The 16,997-nt window shown below is 48.4% G+C and overlaps 1 protein-coding gene across 3 annotated transcripts in view; it reads right to left on the reverse strand.

The window, feature by feature from the left end:
* MKRN1 (makorin ring finger protein 1) overlaps positions 1 to 16,997 on the reverse strand; it is a 48,364-nt gene that overhangs the window by 22,555 nt on the left and 8,812 nt on the right. For all 3 annotated transcript variants that reach the window (XM_056847112.1, XM_056847111.1, XM_056847113.1), the window contains exon 2: positions 8,256 to 8,384. In XM_056847112.1, coding sequence (XP_056703090.1) covers positions 8,256 to 8,377 — 122 coding nt within the window. In that variant the 5' untranslated portion in view covers positions 8,378 to 8,384. The remainder of the gene's footprint in view (positions 1 to 8,255; positions 8,385 to 16,997) is intronic.

Raw genomic sequence — 16,997 nt, forward strand, 5'->3', positions numbered from 1 at the left:
GAGAATCAAACCAGTTTACAAACTCCTTCCCTTCCTTTCCCCACAACAGACACCTTATCAGGTAGGTGAGGCTGAGAGAGCTCTAAGAGAACTGTGACTAGCCCAAGGTCACCCAGCTGGCTTCATTTGTAGGAGTGGAGAAACCAATCTCGTTCACCAGGTTAGAGTCTGCCACTCATGTGGAGGAGCGGGGAATCAAACCTGGTTCTCCAGATTAGAGTCCACCGCTCTTAACAACTATACCACACTGGCTTTAAGGTGCCCTGTTTTATGGTAATGCTGGATTGGTATTATAATACTGTCTCAGCTGTGTTTGCAACAACTGCATTAGCATCAGTGAATACTTCAAAGAAGTTATTCCCGTGCCCATTATTCCATTTGTGGGTTTAAGGATACTAATGTATATAGCATACAAAGTTTTGGGAAGATGAAGCCATGTACAGCAAACTCGCGTTTAGCATGATGTCAGAAAAAGCCATTTGAGTAAGACTGCATCTTCTCTTGGACTCTCAGGGAAGTAATCTTTCATAAATTAGACCCTTCAATTTTTAGTTTTTTCTTTCATAGTAATTTTAGTTTCCTTCTTTGTCCTGAAGCAGAAAGTTTTTCACAGTGACACATGCAGCAAGATTTCTAGTGTTCATGGTTTCGTATGAAAGTCTAAATAATTACAGGCTGGGCTAATATTAATTTTATCCAGAACTTTCTGGCTGCAAAAGGCTTTACACTTTGTCTCTCGGTTTTGGAAACCTCTTCTTGAGCACCATGACAGCTTTCAGCAGGCGTTAACGCAATAGCGTGTCAAGGATGACTGAGACAGCATGTCATAAACACAGTTACCGCTAATCAAGCAATGGTGTAGATTCATCTAAGGGAATTTGGTTCAAGGACAAGGAACCTATTATCATGTCCATTCCAAGTAGGGCTCCATGTTTTACTCCTCCAGAATAAAGGTGGTGGTGCCGTGGTCATGAAAAGGGAGCCTTGGATACTCACAGTGAAGGCTCTTTCTCTTCCGAGGCGAAGGGCATTTTAGCTGTGGGTGTTTTCCCGCTCTTTCCAGGAGGCAGGACTAAATCAAACTTCCTGTCTCCTTGGCGGGAAGACCGCCCCTATTCTCCAGTTACAGGCTTGCCTAGCTACTTAGAGAAGTTCAAAAAAAAAAAAAACTGGAAACAGTACAAGGTAAGGTTAGGAAACAGGAACGTTAAAAACATTGTAATGAACCTGGCTGACCCTAATTGGTTAGTAGGCAAAGGTGAAAGCTAACAGAGTATGAACACATAACACTGAATCTGGCCCGCCCTGGTGTGACTTGATGTCCTATATTGGTGGTGCCCTATCCTGGTCCTTGTAATTGCACTTTTAGCCCGGGTGGGCAAGATGTCCTTCACCTCGGAAGAGAAAGCCTTCAGGGTGAGTATCCAAGGCTCCCTTCTCCTCCGAGGCAAGGGCATCTTTAGCTGTGGGACCTCCAAGAGCTCCCTATTTGGGTGGGTTACATATCATCCTCCACTATGTGCTGTAGCACTCTGCGGCCAAAGGCCGCCTGTGAAGAGGACCAGGTGTTAATTTTGTAATGTCTGGTAAAGATATTGACAGAAGACCATGTGGCAGCGCGGCAAATCTCGTCGACAGGAGCTTGCCTGTTGAAAGCTGTCGTTGTAGCCGAACTACGTAGTGAATGGGCTGTAATGCCCTGTGGGATCGGATCTTTAGAAGCCTTATAAACCTCCATGATACATTGGCGTAAGGTGTAGCTCAGGGGTCCTCAAACTAAGGCCCGAGGGCCGGATCCGGCCCCCGGAGGGCTTTTGTCCGGCCCGGGGACCAAGGAAGCCAGTCCCCCCTTGCCCCCCTCCCCAGAGCTTTTCTGGGCTTCCTGGCTGTGTACGCACAACTGGAAGCCTCCCTCCCGCCCCAGTCGCCCCTTCCCTGCTCCCTCTCCAGCCCCAAACCCCTTTCCTGGGCACACAAGGCATCTTGCTGCTTCGCGTGCCGCCCGGTCGCCCCCTTCCCCCTCTCCCTCCCAGGCCCAAAACCTCCTTTCCTGGGTGCGCGAGTCACCCCCTTCCTGTCCTGGCGTTCCTGTTTTGGCAACAGTTGGCAGCGTTCTCACGGCTCGGGGCTCTCTCTCCTCCTGGGGGTATCCTTGTGGCCTGGAGGTAATTGTAGGGGCCTCTTGGGGGGGAGGGCTGGGCATATCTCCAGGGAGAAGAAAAAGACTTGTGGCCATTTATGCACAGGAGGTTTTGCCTTGGATTTGCCGCTCTCCAGATGCACATTTTCCCCGTCCGAACTCTCAGAACTCAAAAGTAAATTCCCCACCCCCACCCCAGGGGAGAGTTTGGAGAATTTGGATGGGGAAAATGTGCATCTGGAGAGCGGCAAATCCAAGGCAAACCCTTCCATGAATAAATGGCCTTGGTTTTTACATGCCAACTTTCTCTACCACTAAAGGGAGACTCAAATTGCCTTACAATCCCCTTCCCATAGCCTCCCACAACAGACTCCCTGTGAGGCAGGTGGGGCTGAGAGAGCGCTAACAGAGCTGTAACTTGCCCAAGGTCAGCCAGCTGGCTTCGTGAGTAGGGGTGGGGAAACCAACCAGGTTCACCAGATTAGCCTCCGCTTCTCACGTGGAGGAGTGGGGAATCAAACCCGGTTCTCTAGAGTCCCCGCTCCAAACCGCCACTCTTAACCACTACAGGGGGAAGGACCGGGCTTGTAAGGAGGATGCTTTTCCGGAGAGCCCCCTCGTGCCGCCGCCTCCTCCCCCGCAACAGTCCGGCCCCCAACAGTGTTTGAGGGACAGTGAACTGGCCCCCTGTTTAAAAAGTTTGAGGACCCCTGGTGTAGCTGATGGAGGCTGCTGACATTCTTAGACCCTTGTTAGGTCTAGAAATGTTAATAAACATAGAGTCCGATTTTCTGAATTCCGTTGTTCTGGCTATGAAGATGTGCATGGCTCGGCGTAGATCCAGTGAATGCCAGGTTTTTTCCGTCTGGCATGATGGCTTCGGACAGAAGGATGGCAGAGAAATCTCTTGAGCTCTGTGAAATGTAGAGTTGACCGTCGGCAAGAAGGTGGGGTCCGGTCTTAACACCAACTTGTCCTTGTGAAAGATGCATAGGCCCTTGTTAATAGACAGAGCCCAGAGCTCTGAGACCCGTCGAGCTGATGTGATTGCGGTTAAGAACAGAACCTTCATTCTGAGAAACCTTAATGGAACAGTTCTTAGAGTTCAAAGGGGCTTGATGTAAGTGCTTTCAGGACTAGATTAAGTTTCCAGGTGGGGAAACAGTGAATTGTCGGTGGGCTGATCTGAGTGACACCTTTTAGAAAGGCAGCGATATCTCGATGCTGAGAAGTAGGAGCTCCCTCAGAGAATGGTATCACTGTGGCTATAGCTGCCACTTGACGTCTGAGGGTTGACGCCGACAGCTTTAGTTGTACTCCCTCTTGTAAGAAGTTGAAAATTTTGTTGATTCCCAGGTTGATGGGGTCAATCTTTTTTCTATGTCCCCATCTCACGAAGGCCTTCCAGGAAGCCGTGTAGATGCATCCTGTTGATGGCTTATGCGCTTCCAGGATGGTATTGACGACTTCCTCCGAATAGCCACAGTCTAGGAGTCTCCTCCGTTCAAGACCCATACGGTCAAACAGTACCACTGGGGGTTCGGATGTACTAGGGGACCCTGTTGAAGCACGTTCCATGTGGTTGGGATTCTCCAGGGATCCTGAAACGACAGTCTGCGCAGTGCTGTGAACCAGGGTCTGCATGGCCAGAAGGGTGCTACTAATAGAACCCTGGCTTTCTCCTGCTGGATCTTGCGAAGCAGTCTGGGGAGAATGGGAAGAGGTGGGAAGGCATATAGTAATCCCTGGGGCCAGGGATGAAGCAGGGCATCTGTCCCCTCTGCCCGCGGGTGGTAGTATCGTGTGAGGAAGCGTGGAGTCTTGTGTTTGGAGGCTGAAGCAAACAGGTCGATCGATGGAAAACCGAACTTGTGTGTGATCGATTGGAAGATCTGTTGACTTAGTGACCATTCGCCTTCTTCCATGGTCTGACGGCTTAGCCAGTCGGCCTGGGTGTTTAAGACTCCCCTGATGTGCTCCGCCTTTAGGGATAGAATGTTGATCTGCGCCCATTGGAAGATCTGCGATGCCTCTCTGTGGAGGGCCAATGATCTGGTGCCCCCCTGTTTGTTAAGGTATGCCTCGGTCGTCATGTTGTCTGAGCGGACTAGGGCGTGGTGGTGCTTGATGGACTTGGAGAAAGCTAGCAGAGCTAGTCTCACCGCACGGAGTTCTAGCAGGTTGATGTGAAGCTTCCTTTCCTGTGCGGACCATCGACCTTGAGCTACTTCTGAGTTGAAGGTGGCTCCCCATCCTTCAAGACTTGCATCTGTGAATACCTGGACGGGGTCGTCGTGGATGTACTGCTGGCTCTTTTTTAAGTTGAACGGTCTGGTCCACCAGCGTAGACTTAGTTTCACCCTGCAAGGTATCTTGATCAGTCTGTCCCGTTTGTGTGTGATGTCTGCCTGAAAGGGGTGAAGTAGCCACTGTAGTGGCTTTGAATGAAACCTTGCCCAAGGGACTATGGCTATGCAGGAGACCATGTGACCCATGAGCTTTGCTAATGACATTAGATGGGATCTCCTGTTCTGGATTATGGAGGAAGTCAGGTTGACTATTTTGGTCATCCTTACTTGTGGTAAAGACAGGGAGTTCTCTAAGGAATCTATGTGTACCCCCAGGTGTGTGATGGTCTGTGATGGTATCAGAGAGCTCTTTTCAAAATTGACGAGGTACCGTATATACTCGTGTATAAGCCGAGTTTTTCAGCCCAAAAAAAGGGCTGAAAAAGCCGAATTCGGCTTATACACGGGTCAATACGGTAGGAGAGGGAAGGGGGGAGGGGGGAGGAGGGAGGGAGGAACTTACCGCTCGCAGCCTCGCCTGGGCGCCTTTCTTCTGCCGGCATGGACCTTCCTGGGCCGGCAGGAGGCCCCTGCCGGCTGCGCCGCCGCCACCCACGCGCCCAAGCGCCTTCCTCCGGCCGGCAGGGGCCTGGAAAGGCCTCCTACCAGCCCAGGAAGGCCACGCTGCCGATTCGCCGCGTCTCCCGGTAAGTAGGGGGTTCAGGGGCTCTTCCCCCTCCCCCCCTTGGATGGCACTGGGGTTGGGGTGGGGTGGGGTGGGGCGGGAGGGCCTGGAAGGCCGGCGGGAGGGCGACCTGGGGCAGGGGCCCTGCGCTCTAAAATGGCGGCCGCCATTTTAGAGCGCAGCATTGCCAGTAAAGGGAATTTCTTATTGACCCTCGGCTTATATGCAGGTCAATAAGAAATTCCCTTTTCTGTCCTCAAATTTGGGGGGTCGGCTTATACTCGGGTCAGCTTATACCCGAGTATATACGGTACCCGTGATCCTGTAGTGAGTGAATGACCTTTGTTGTATGAGAGAGGGATAATTCCCGTGTTGGGGCACAGATCAGTATATCGTCCAGGTATGGGTGTACCTGGGTCGATTCCTGTCTGAGATTGGCTATTATGGTGACGAGGACCTTTGAGAAGATCCGGGGGGCAGAGGAGAGACCAAAACGGAGGCCTCTGAATTGGAAGTGTTCCTGTGCGTATGCAAAGCGGAGGAACCTTCAGTGAATGGGATGTATGGGTATGTGTAGGTAGGCCTCTTTGAGGTCATGAAGGTTCCAGGGAGGAGGGATTCTACAATGGAACGCAGGGTTTCCATCCGGAAATGTTTCTTCTGAATCCTGCGGTTTACATATTTCAAATCTAGGATCGCCCTCTAGTCCCCATTTCTTTTGGGGACTGTAAAAAATATTGAGTAAACTCCCTGGAATCTTTCCTGTGATGGTACCGGTTCTATTGCAGCCATCTGTTGCAAATGGGATATGGCTTGAAGTGTTCGAGCGTGCTTTTTCCTCTTTCTGGGAAGGGGGGAAGGTTGAAATCGATCGGGTGGTGGAAACATCATTTCCAATAGGTATCCTTTGGAAATTATCTGAAAGACCCAATTGTCTGGGTTGGATTCCTCCCACCTGTCTGTGAACGCCTGTAATCTTCCCCCCAGCCGTAGTGACTTGGAGTCACTGGTTGTTGCCCTTTGCGAACTTGTCAGGTTTATCAGATCTGGGTTATTGGCCTTGTCTGGTAAACCTATTGCCTTTGCGAAATGGCCTGGTGTTGCTATTATTACTCCAGGTTCCCTTTCTGGATTCGGTTCTATATCTGAAGGGGGTTCTGGAGTGATGAAAGGACTGAAACCCAGCTGAGCGGTTGTCCTTCTTAAGTTGCCTTGGCATAACGTGATTCTTATCCCTAGTTTCTACTAGGATCTTGTCAAGTTTCTCCCCAAACAGTCTGCCCTCCTGAATGGGGTAGGCCATTAGGGTTGTCTTGGCTTTAAAGTCTGCTGGTCAAGCCCTTAGCCATAGGGCTCTCCTAGAGGAGGTGACAGATGCCATGGATTTTGCAGTAAAGGATATAGAGTCCAGTGAGGCATCTGCCATTAGGGTGGTAGCTTTGAGGACCCTTTCTAGGCCCGCTGAAACCCGGTGGTTCTCTTCCGGAACAAGCTGAATAAGCTTCTTAATCCAGAGGTAAGAAGCCCTAGCGAAGATGGATATGGTGGCACTCGACTGGATTGCCAGTGCAGCTGCCTCGTGGGCCTTCCTGATAAGGGATTCTGTCTTCCTATCTAGTTGGTCCCTTATTGAACCAGCCCCGTCCTCTGGGACCAGGCCAGGGGACTGGAGGTCAATGACTGGTGCTTCCACTACTGGCACCTTAAGTAGGCTCATAGCGTGAGGTGCTAAGGTGTATAGTTTCTTTACAGCGCTGGGAATTTGCTTGCCTGAAGTGGGATTGTCCCACTCCTCCTTAACTGCCCGCAGGAAAAATTCAGGAAAAGGCACAGAGTTAGTTTGGGTTTGCTTCCTAGGGAAGCACTCCTTAACACCCTGTTTGCGCTTAGTGGTAGACTCATCTGATGGTTCCTGATCCTCATTCAGGTCTAGAGCTATAAGCGCCTTAGCCAACAGACCCTGGAAGTCTTCCCCTGAGAAGAGTCTGGGCTGTTGTTCTTCTGAGGGAATTAGTTCCTCCTCAGAGTCGAACTCGCCCTCCTCTCGCTCTTCTAACTCTGAGTCCTGATCAGAGGAATCAGACTCAGCCTGTATGACCGTGGCGTGTGTTGTGGCCTTTTTGGATGCTTTGGTGGGCCACTGGCTGATGGAGGGAATGGGAGTTTGTTCTTCCCGTCCCACCCTGAGGGGATGAGACGAGGAAGAGGAGGGAGAAGACTCGTGCACTGCTCAGGGGACGGGGGGAGTCTCATCTGGAAAGCCTGGAAGGCTTGCCATCGTCTTTGGTGTGCCAAATTCACCAGATCGTTGGCCTCCTTGCTAGTAAACACACGCCCACCCGTTGCTTGGTCAGAAGGGGGGGTTGCCACCTCCCGCCGGGAACATTCCTACCGGTATGCCGTCCCTGTTCAAAGGCTGCGTGGCGTTTGCAGGCTGAACCGGGGCCATGGGATTAGAAGGCGCCAAGTAGGTGGCAGATCGGGAAGAGCCGGCTCTCGGAAAGGCACTCGATTTACTGGAGCGCCTCTTTCTCTTGTGCCGCTGGCAGCGGCGCTCTCGGCGCGGCTTTTCGCACCTCTTTCTTGTGTGCCGGCGGCACAATTTCCTCCTCTACCGCTACAGTTGGTAGCGGGCCCGTCTTCTTCCCCGATGATTAGCCGGGGCGGCCATCGGGGGGGCTCTGGGCGGAGTGGACCAGCCTGCCCGACTGATAGTCTTCAACAGACAGGAGGTCGTCCTCCCGTCCCTTTGCTGCATCGGCCATCTTTGCTTCGAACAGCCAATGCCGGCCGCGTTAGAGTTTGGGAAGGGAGGGAACGGGCTAACAAAACACGGTACGAGGAACGGAGACAAAGACTCACGGAGGTAACTGACAGGGATCCAGACAAGCACGGAAGGTAGAAAGGGAATCCTAAATCTGTTGATAGCTGGAGCTGTGGTAAATCACTGCTCTCCTATAAAGGCAAGACAAAAAACTGGAGATCAGGGGCGGTCTTCCCGCCAAGGAGACAGGAAGTTTGATTTAGTCCTGCCTTCTGGAAAGAGTGGGAAAACACCCACAGCTAAAGATGCCCTTGCCTCGGAGGAGAATGGGGAATTAACTCTTTGCTTGGATCTAAATGTTCAGTAGCCATTCTGTACCTGCAACGATCTCCATAAGCACAGCATCCTCGCTGAAAATACCTGCACACCATAGCAGACTGGCTAGTGTAGAGGTCATGGGAGTAACGACAGTTGTCCCCTTCCTTGCAAACGCCATGCATGAAATACCTGAAAGACAGAGAGGTTCAAAGATGGGTCAAGTGGAAACATGGAAATGCTGCAGGGGGTTGAGGGATTCCATGACAGGTGACGCAACCAAATAAGGAGCCAGCAAAAACAATCCTATTAAAATATAGGGGGGGAAACCATCTGTTATCCGGCATTCATGGGAAATGAGGGTTTTTGGTTGCTCAAGGGGTCGTGGCTCAGTGGTAGAGCATCTACTTGGCATGCACAAGGTCCCAGGTTCAATCCCTGGCATATCCAGTTAAACAAACTGGGTGAGTAGGTGATGTGAAAGACCTCTGCCTGAGACCCTGGAGAGCCGCTGCCAGTCTGAGTAGATAATACTGACTTTGATGGACCAAGGGTCTGATTCAGTATAAGGCAGCTTCATGTGTTCAAGTGTGCTGGATACCCAAGCTCTGCCCTGCCCCCTAACGAGAGGAATCCACAGCAACCAAACCCCATCCCAGTGGAAATGCCATTGTGACAAGCCCCATGAGTGCTGGGACCCTCCCCTTTCCCCCTAAGCCCCAGAGCAGGCAAACTGCCCAGGAGTCTCCTACAGAACTGGCTCCCAACAACTCAAGGCAGGGTGAGGGGCAAGAAGGCACCCCAGGACTCACAACCCTTGCTGTCAGAAGTCCAGCAATGGCTGGAGGCATCACGCTGGCCAGCAGGTGAGATGGGAGTGGGGCGTGCATGCTCCTGGAGATGCAGTGGTACGGTGGCTGAAGAGGAAGAGCTTGTGCTCTTGGCAATGCTGGTTAGGGGAGTTTCCCGGATATCACAAGCCAGACAATGAATCTATTACTGTACTAGAATGAATGAGAAACCCCTTTGCCATGCACACTTTGTAAAAAAAAGACAGATAACATTTCCCGGGACGAAGGCCAATGGAGACAGCTGGCTGGGTTTAGACAATGTTTTTCTTCTCCATTCCCAACGCAGCAGTTAGGCACTGAGATTGCTGGTTGCCTCAAGCAAGAGCACACGTGGTATGGCCAGCTAATCGGTGCTCTTTTGCTTTCGCAGCTCAAAGGTGTCTGAAACAGGGGAGAGGGGCTGGATTATATCTGGGAGGGGAACGGAGGCAGGAGGCCACCTTCAAATTTGTAGAGAGGAGATCACTCACTAATCAGCACTCATCGAGCTCAACAGGGTGCTTGAAGCATCAACAGCTCCCTCTAGAGGAGCTGGTAGAGCCTCAGACCCATAGTACAAACTGGCCAGTCCCTACACAAAAAAACCAAAAGCATTTCAACAACTGCAGTATTCCAAAACCCACGAGAAAGAGCATTTCAATTTCCCATGGTATTCTATTCCTGACCTAGAAATAACCATTCTCCAACATAAGGCGAGATTCCAGTGAGAAGCCGCTGAGTAACAATTTATCAACAGCTTGACGCAATTGCCTCACCCCAAGGATGAACAAGATTCTTAGGATTCTTTAAACACTGTAAGTGTTAACTATCCTAGTGAAAGCTTGTTAACTGGTTTAGCAAAATTACAGTTATGGCCCATTACAGCTATTGTGAATGGTCTCGGTATTTGATCCACACTTTAATTTTACGTCATTAATCTTCATCCTGTACTTCCTGCAATTTACAGCCCATTGACCACACTATTTATTATTACTTTTAAAACAAATGTCTGCCTAGTGAGTTCCCACTACATTGTGCCTGAAAAAATGGGCTCAAGTGCACGTACGCTGGAATAAATTTGTTAGCCTTTAAGGCGGCACTACTATTTCATATTACTAAAGGCCATTCTGTTACTAGTGTGTCCCGGGTCGGGCCGGCTGGCCGGCTCCCGGGCCGATATCTCTCCCGGGCCCACAGCCCCAGGCCCGCGCTTACCCGCTGGAGAGGCAGAGGGGGTACAGCCGGTCGCCCAGCCCCCCCAGCCCCCCCCCAGAGAATCGGGGGAGGCCAGCGCTGCTCCTTCTCTCTCCCCCAGGTAGCCGACGAGACGGGGCCCAGCAACACAGGAGCGGCGCCGCAAATCCCAGGGCCCGGCGCGGCCGGAGTGACGTGGCCGCACAGACTCCGCCCCCCCTCAGCTGTTGAGCGGGCGGGCGCAGCTGGGGCGGGGGAGGGCGGCCGGCGCAGCTGAGGCGGATCGCCGCAAGACGCCGGCGACGCCCGGCTGTGAGGGGAGCACGGGGGCGGGACGGGGGTGTGGGGAGAAGGGGCGGGGCCTCTCTGGCTGGGAAAGGTGATAAGGCGAGAGGGGAGCCGCGGCCGGGGAGGAAGCCAAGAGAAGGTTGCGAGGAGGCTGAGAGAGAGGGAGCCGACAACCTGGCAACGTCCGAGAGGGGAGAAAGCTCTGACTCCCCCTCGGACTGGTCTGAGGCCGAGGAGGCTCCTCCGCCCCCACCCTTTGTCCAGGCAGAGACCCCGGGGGTCACAGAAGCCCAAAAGCGGCGTGACATAGTGTGTAACAGTAATAGGAAAGCCTTTCCCTCTAACTAATAACACTAACTTTTTTGCAGAATGTTAAATTTCCTTAAATTTCCTCCTGTATTTCAAAAAGGCATCCATATTGAGTTTGCAATACAATTTATTCAACTTCAAATCAGTCAGCTAACAATGTCGTTGACAGTCCTAATTTAGCACTAAGATAAATCTTGTATAAAAGTAAGCTCCTACTTTGTTGGGAAACAGTCTAGACTGAAATGAGGAATAAAAGATGTTTTAAAGGAAAGTAACTTGTTGTTCGCCTTAGAGAAACCTACACAAGTCCCTCTATGATCTGCTCAAAGTCTTATTCCAATTACAAACAAGAGGATTTGTTCATTTGTGGCTGGTAAGCATTTCATGAAATGGGGCTTCTTGGAAAACACTTTTTAAAGTAAAAGTTCATAAATCTCCTACTGAATATTCTTTAGACATCTACTAATCATTTCAGAATTAAGGCAATAGATCCTCAAAATTACAAACGTTAATTTAAATAGATATGCCATAACGTAAGAATTCCTATACCTTTTTTTTTCTAGCTGCACTATCTGGTTTTATTTTAAGCTATTAATCTGCCTCTCAAGCACAGCATGGAGAATGCTGCTATGCAATGAACTTGACATCTCCTATGTCAAGGAAGGAAGGGGCTGTAGCTCAGTGGTAGAGCATCTGCTTGGCATGCAGAAGGTCCCAGGTTAAATCCCCGGCATCTCCAGGAGGCAAGGGGGTGATGTGAAAGACCCTGGAGAGCCGCTGCCGGTCTGAGTAGGCAACACTGACTTTGATGAACCAAGGGTCTGATTCAGTATAAGGCAGTTTCATGTGTTCTTCATGTGTTTATGTGTCTGTGCATTAGACTGGGCTTAGATGTCAGCTCAGTTGAAACGGGAGTGCCAGGAGGCTCAGCTGGCATTATCTGCTTAGACTATATAAGCCTTCTGGGTAAGGACTGGAACACTTTAGTGTTATAATTGTGCCAAACCCAATGAGGGTGCCATGGCGGCTGTGATGGTGGTCAGTCCACAGACCATTCTAGCAGCACATACCAACATACAGTAAACATACAAAGCTGCCTTAACAAGGCATGGGCCTTAACCACAGACTCACTAATGAAGCCCACAAAGTTAGGTCACTGATCTATCTCATTTGTTTTTGTCTAACAGTGGCTGTTCAGGATCTCAGATCTCCACCTGAGATCATATGCTTTTAAGCAATGGCCCCTCCCTAACAAATATCCCATTTTTTACACAGAAAGACGCAACTGCTGTGATCCAGAAGAAAGAGTACTTCATATCCCACACACAAAACACAGAATCTCTAGTAGCCCTAGAAAGTAGGTCAAGTATTGCCCCCACACTGCAAATGTGGGGCTGAGAGAGGGTGGGCTTGCCAAAGACTACTGAGGAAGTTTGTGGTTGACATCACATTTGAGACAAGGATCAAGAAGATTAACTGAACAGAAACAGTCTCATACATTGATAATAGGGCTGGAAGCATTTGGGGATATAGAGTTCAACTTTATAACGTTGAAAACATTGACTCCTCAACAGTGCTGTCACACACATCAGAGAATATAAATTATGGGGGAAAGTCGCATTTAAACAATATATGCATGAAAATGTCTTTGTCCATGGTATACTCAAGATTATGTAATGCTACAAATTGTCAAACAAAAATAGTCATACTACACATTCTGAGTGACTAAAAACTTATCTTAAGAACAGCTTTCCGTTATGATAATTCCAGATGGTTGTGTTACTCCTCAGCAGATGCTTATCTTAAAGCATTTCACTCATCCCAAAAGAATTTTTTTTACAGGGCCTTCCCCTCCCTCCCAATACTTCTCCAAAATGCCTATTTCTCCTTTGGACAAATTGGGAGGAAAGCATCCAGGAATGGAACCTGCCTTTGATTCTGCCTAGAATTTCAGTGGGTGCAACGGGGGGGGGGGATTTTCACCAATCCCCCATCCTATGGAAGACCTGATTTCTCAGGAGAAAATACAAATTTACCACAATACAAAAATGCAGCACAGGTGTTTCACGCACTGTAATTCTACTAGTCATGCCAACCACTGAACTCAGCAGCTACTCAAACTACATTTTTGTAATGCAATCAAAAACAAAAAATCTAGTTTCGGCACTTCACAGACTATATAACATAAGAAGAGCCATGTTGGACCAGACCAAGGTCCCATCAAGTCCAGCATCCTGTTCACACAGTGGCCAACCAGTTACCTCCAGTAAGCCCACTAGCAGGATGACTGCTACAGCAACCTCCCGCCTGTACTCCCCAGCAACTGATACAAACAGGCATACTGCCTCAGGTACTGGAGGGAGTAGATATCCATCATGGCCAGCAGCCACAGTGAATCTCCACTGTCTTTTAAAGGTTATGATCTACCCTGTAACCAAAGGGGGTGGGGAGTCAGAACCTGAATGTATATTGGGGGATGAGATTGATATAGGGTTAAGAATGCACATTCAAGGTGGTAACACGTCAATAGTCCTAAAAAAAAACCAACAAAAAAGTTTATACTATCTCCAAACTCTGCAGTAAATTCCATGAAAAATAGGCCTAGCACCAGTGATATTTGAAGGGGGGGGGGGAGATTGAATTGGGTTATACCCATTCAGGCCACTGATCTATAAATATTGGCAATGTGTACTCTGACTGGCAGCAGCTCTGTAGAGTCACATGTGGAGAACACATTAATGGTGAATGGTGTTGGCCATCTTGATTTTGGGTTTTAGTTATCACTCTGCGTGTGTCTTAAATGTTACCTGTCTTGAGTTCTTTTGTAGGAGAAAGGCAGGCCCAGAATGTCTTAAATAAATATGGCACAAAGTGCGTCTTTTGTCCTATGCTATTTGACCTATGCAAATTTAATACCATGGTTCCCATACCAAACTCTGTATTGTATTCAATACAGACATTTAAAGCCAGGTGCCAGTCTGAGCCATTCCAATTCAGCAATAACCTGGGGCAAACACATAACACAGACCAGCCTGAAAATCTCAGGGTCAGAAAGATCTCCAGTCTGAGGCTGCATACCTTCATTAAGCCATATCTAAGCATATTTGCTTTGCCCATTCTGTTCACTTATCTACAGTTGCAGTTTAAAATAAACCAATAATGCATCTTCCAACTGCAATTACATTTCTAAAACAAGAACTGACGAATTTACACTATATAAATTAGATTCTACTGCACCCACATCTCTTTAATTAGTTGATACTGTTTTAGTTATCCTGACAGTTCTGTTTGAGTCCAGTTGTACCTTAGAAAGCATCAAGAGTTTCAAGAAGAAGGAGAGTTGGTTTTTATTTGCCGACTTTCTCTACCACTTAAGGGAGACTCAAACTGACTTACAATCACCTTCCCTTCCCCTCCCCACAACAGACACAGTGTGAGGTAGGTGGGGTTGAGAGAACTTAGTAGAACTGTGACTAGCCCAAGGCCACCCAACTGGCTTCATGTGCAGGAGTGGGGAAACAAATCCAGTTCACCAGATTAGCCTCCACCGCTCATGTGGAGAAGTGGGGAATCAAACCCAGTTCTCCAGATCAGAGTCCACCACTCCAAACCACCGCTCTTAACCACTACATCACGCTGAATCTCAGGGTGAAGCTTTCAAGAGTCAGAGCTTCCTTCATCAGACATATATGTAGAACAGAAGCTGAGATCCTGACAATCACCCATCATTTCACTCTTTGAGATAAGAAGAGCAGTGTGAAAACATCCCTTTCCACACAGGAAAGACTGCATAGCTATCTAGATCTGTACCCTGTTTTCTCTACTACAACAAATAAATGTGGGTTTCTGCTTAGGACTCATATGTTGTGACTTCATTGGTAATATCTGTACTTTACAAGTATTTATTCTTGATAAGCACTCCAGTTCAGACTATTCCTGGTTTACAAGCCTCTGGCAACCATTAGAGGAAGATTTGTCAGGATTCAACAGGTGAAGATAGGCACTCCATTGCTTAGTAGGTATTAACCCAGTACGATGCAGACAATAAATGCTCTACTTTTTTGTATTCCCACAATGAAACAAGCCAGGGCCAATGAAACGGACAGGCACAGACTTGGGAGCATCTACTTCCAGGAAGCAACTGCAAACTACATTGGAGGACCAGAGACCACCAGAAAATTCCCATATTTGTATTTACAGGTAAACTTGGACATGAGAGGCATCAGAGCATGCAATCTGTTATTTATCAGCTATGCAAAACAGGATTGTCATTGAAGTCCAACAGCAGGTTAGAACACTCACTAGAAAGAGGCCAGTATAATGAGTTCTGGACCTCAAGATTCCTACTTAAAGTCCCACCCTCAACCCTTTTTACAGCAAACTTTGTGTTCTGGAAGAGACCAAAGCCCTCTCATTTATTAGCATTTCCAAGCTTTCATTAAAAGTAATTAGGTAATTTATTCTCCTTCACCAAGACAGTCCAGATTTACCTCCTTCAGTTTTGCATAGAAACACATAAAACACATACAATTTGGCAGCATTTGTAGCTTACGAGCATTACTGGTTGACCAACAGAAATAAAGGAAGTGAAGAATTGCATGTTATTCAATGTACATATGATTATCATGCTGCCAGTGTGAGTGTTTAAGTGCCCGTCAAGTCACTTCATTCTTATGGTGACACTATGAATTAAAGATTTTCAAACCATCCTGTTAACATCCTTGCTCAGGTCTTGAAAACGGAGGGCCCCGACTTCCTTGAATTGTGTCAATCCACCCCATCACGATGCCAACACTAAAGTCAATTTTTAAAAATATGATCCTAGAAAACTAAGATGAGATTTCTGAATGCATTCTATGCCATGCTTGAAAACCTTTTTTATATAAAGGGAATATAGTCTATGCTACTGTGTGTTGTATGTATTATGTCATATGTATTCTCTTTGTCTTACTGCACTGTTTTCTACTTTTGCAATTCCACTTTTTGCATTGCTCGACATATCATGTCTCATACTTTTTTGCATTGTTTCTACCTTTTGTTAACCCATGAAGCTGCCTTGTACTGAACCAGACCCTTGGTCCATCAAAGTCAGTATTGTCTACTCAGACAAGCAGCAGCTCTCCAGGGTCTCAGGCAGAGGGGCCTTTCACATCTACTTGCCTAATCCCTTTAATTGGAGATGCCGGGGATTGAACCTGGGACCTTCTGCATGCCAAGCAGATGCTCTACCACTGAGTCACAGCCCCTCCAACCCTAGTCCTATTGCACTGTTTATTCAATCTCTGGTGCTAACTGACTGCATTGTTTTACACCATGTAATCCTCCTTGAGTATCAGTGTGAAAGGCTGACTATAAAGTAAACAAACAAGATGACTGTCATGTCCTGTAATCCTTTGCCGTAATTATTCAGCTGCTGTGAACATAATCCATTGCAAAACCAATTTCAAAACATAATTACTAAAACCTTTGGAAAGATTGCCTCTAATTTCAGTAGTTACACAACAGAAACACGTTAATCAGGAAGTGTTCCCTATCCACTTCCACCCCCAAGAACACCCCACAAAACAGAAGTTCATCACTTCCTGGGCTACTCTCTCCTCCTTGTCCCTCTTCTGTTCTTTGAGTTACAGATGACAACTCTAAAAAAGAGTTGCACTTACCTGTAACTGCTGTTCATTGAGGGACCAGGTGCAGACACACATTGGGATTGCGCCTGCGTGCAGGCCAACTGCTGGAAAATGTTCTTTAGTCTAAGCCCTATAAAGGGCGCTCCTCCCGAGGCACGCGCAAGCGGCTCCAGCCCAACCGTCATGCCTACCTTGGAGGTGCGCCCCTGCCCTACTCAGTTCCTACGTGCCGCCGCTAACTAATAAAATATATCAGTAAGATAGCTAGCAGCGGGGTAGGTGGGAGGGAATGTGTGTCTGCACCGGGTCCCTCGATGAACAGCAGTTACAGGTAAGTGCAACTCTGTTTTCATCTTCGGTCCCGGTGCAGCCCCACATTGGGATATTAGCAAGCTACTCACGTACCCAGGTGGAAGGGTGCGATCTTACTGGAACATAGAATGCAGTACAGCCTTTCCAACATTCGCTTCCCTTCTTTCTTGCAGGTCAATGGCATAGTGTTTCACGAAGGTTTCGTCTGATGACCACGTCGCTGATCGACAGATCTCCCCCAAAGG

This window comes from Euleptes europaea, chromosome 3 (genome assembly GCF_029931775.1).
Source record: "Euleptes europaea isolate rEulEur1 chromosome 3, rEulEur1.hap1, whole genome shotgun sequence".
NCBI classification, from domain to species: domain Eukaryota; kingdom Metazoa; phylum Chordata; class Lepidosauria; order Squamata; family Sphaerodactylidae; genus Euleptes; species Euleptes europaea.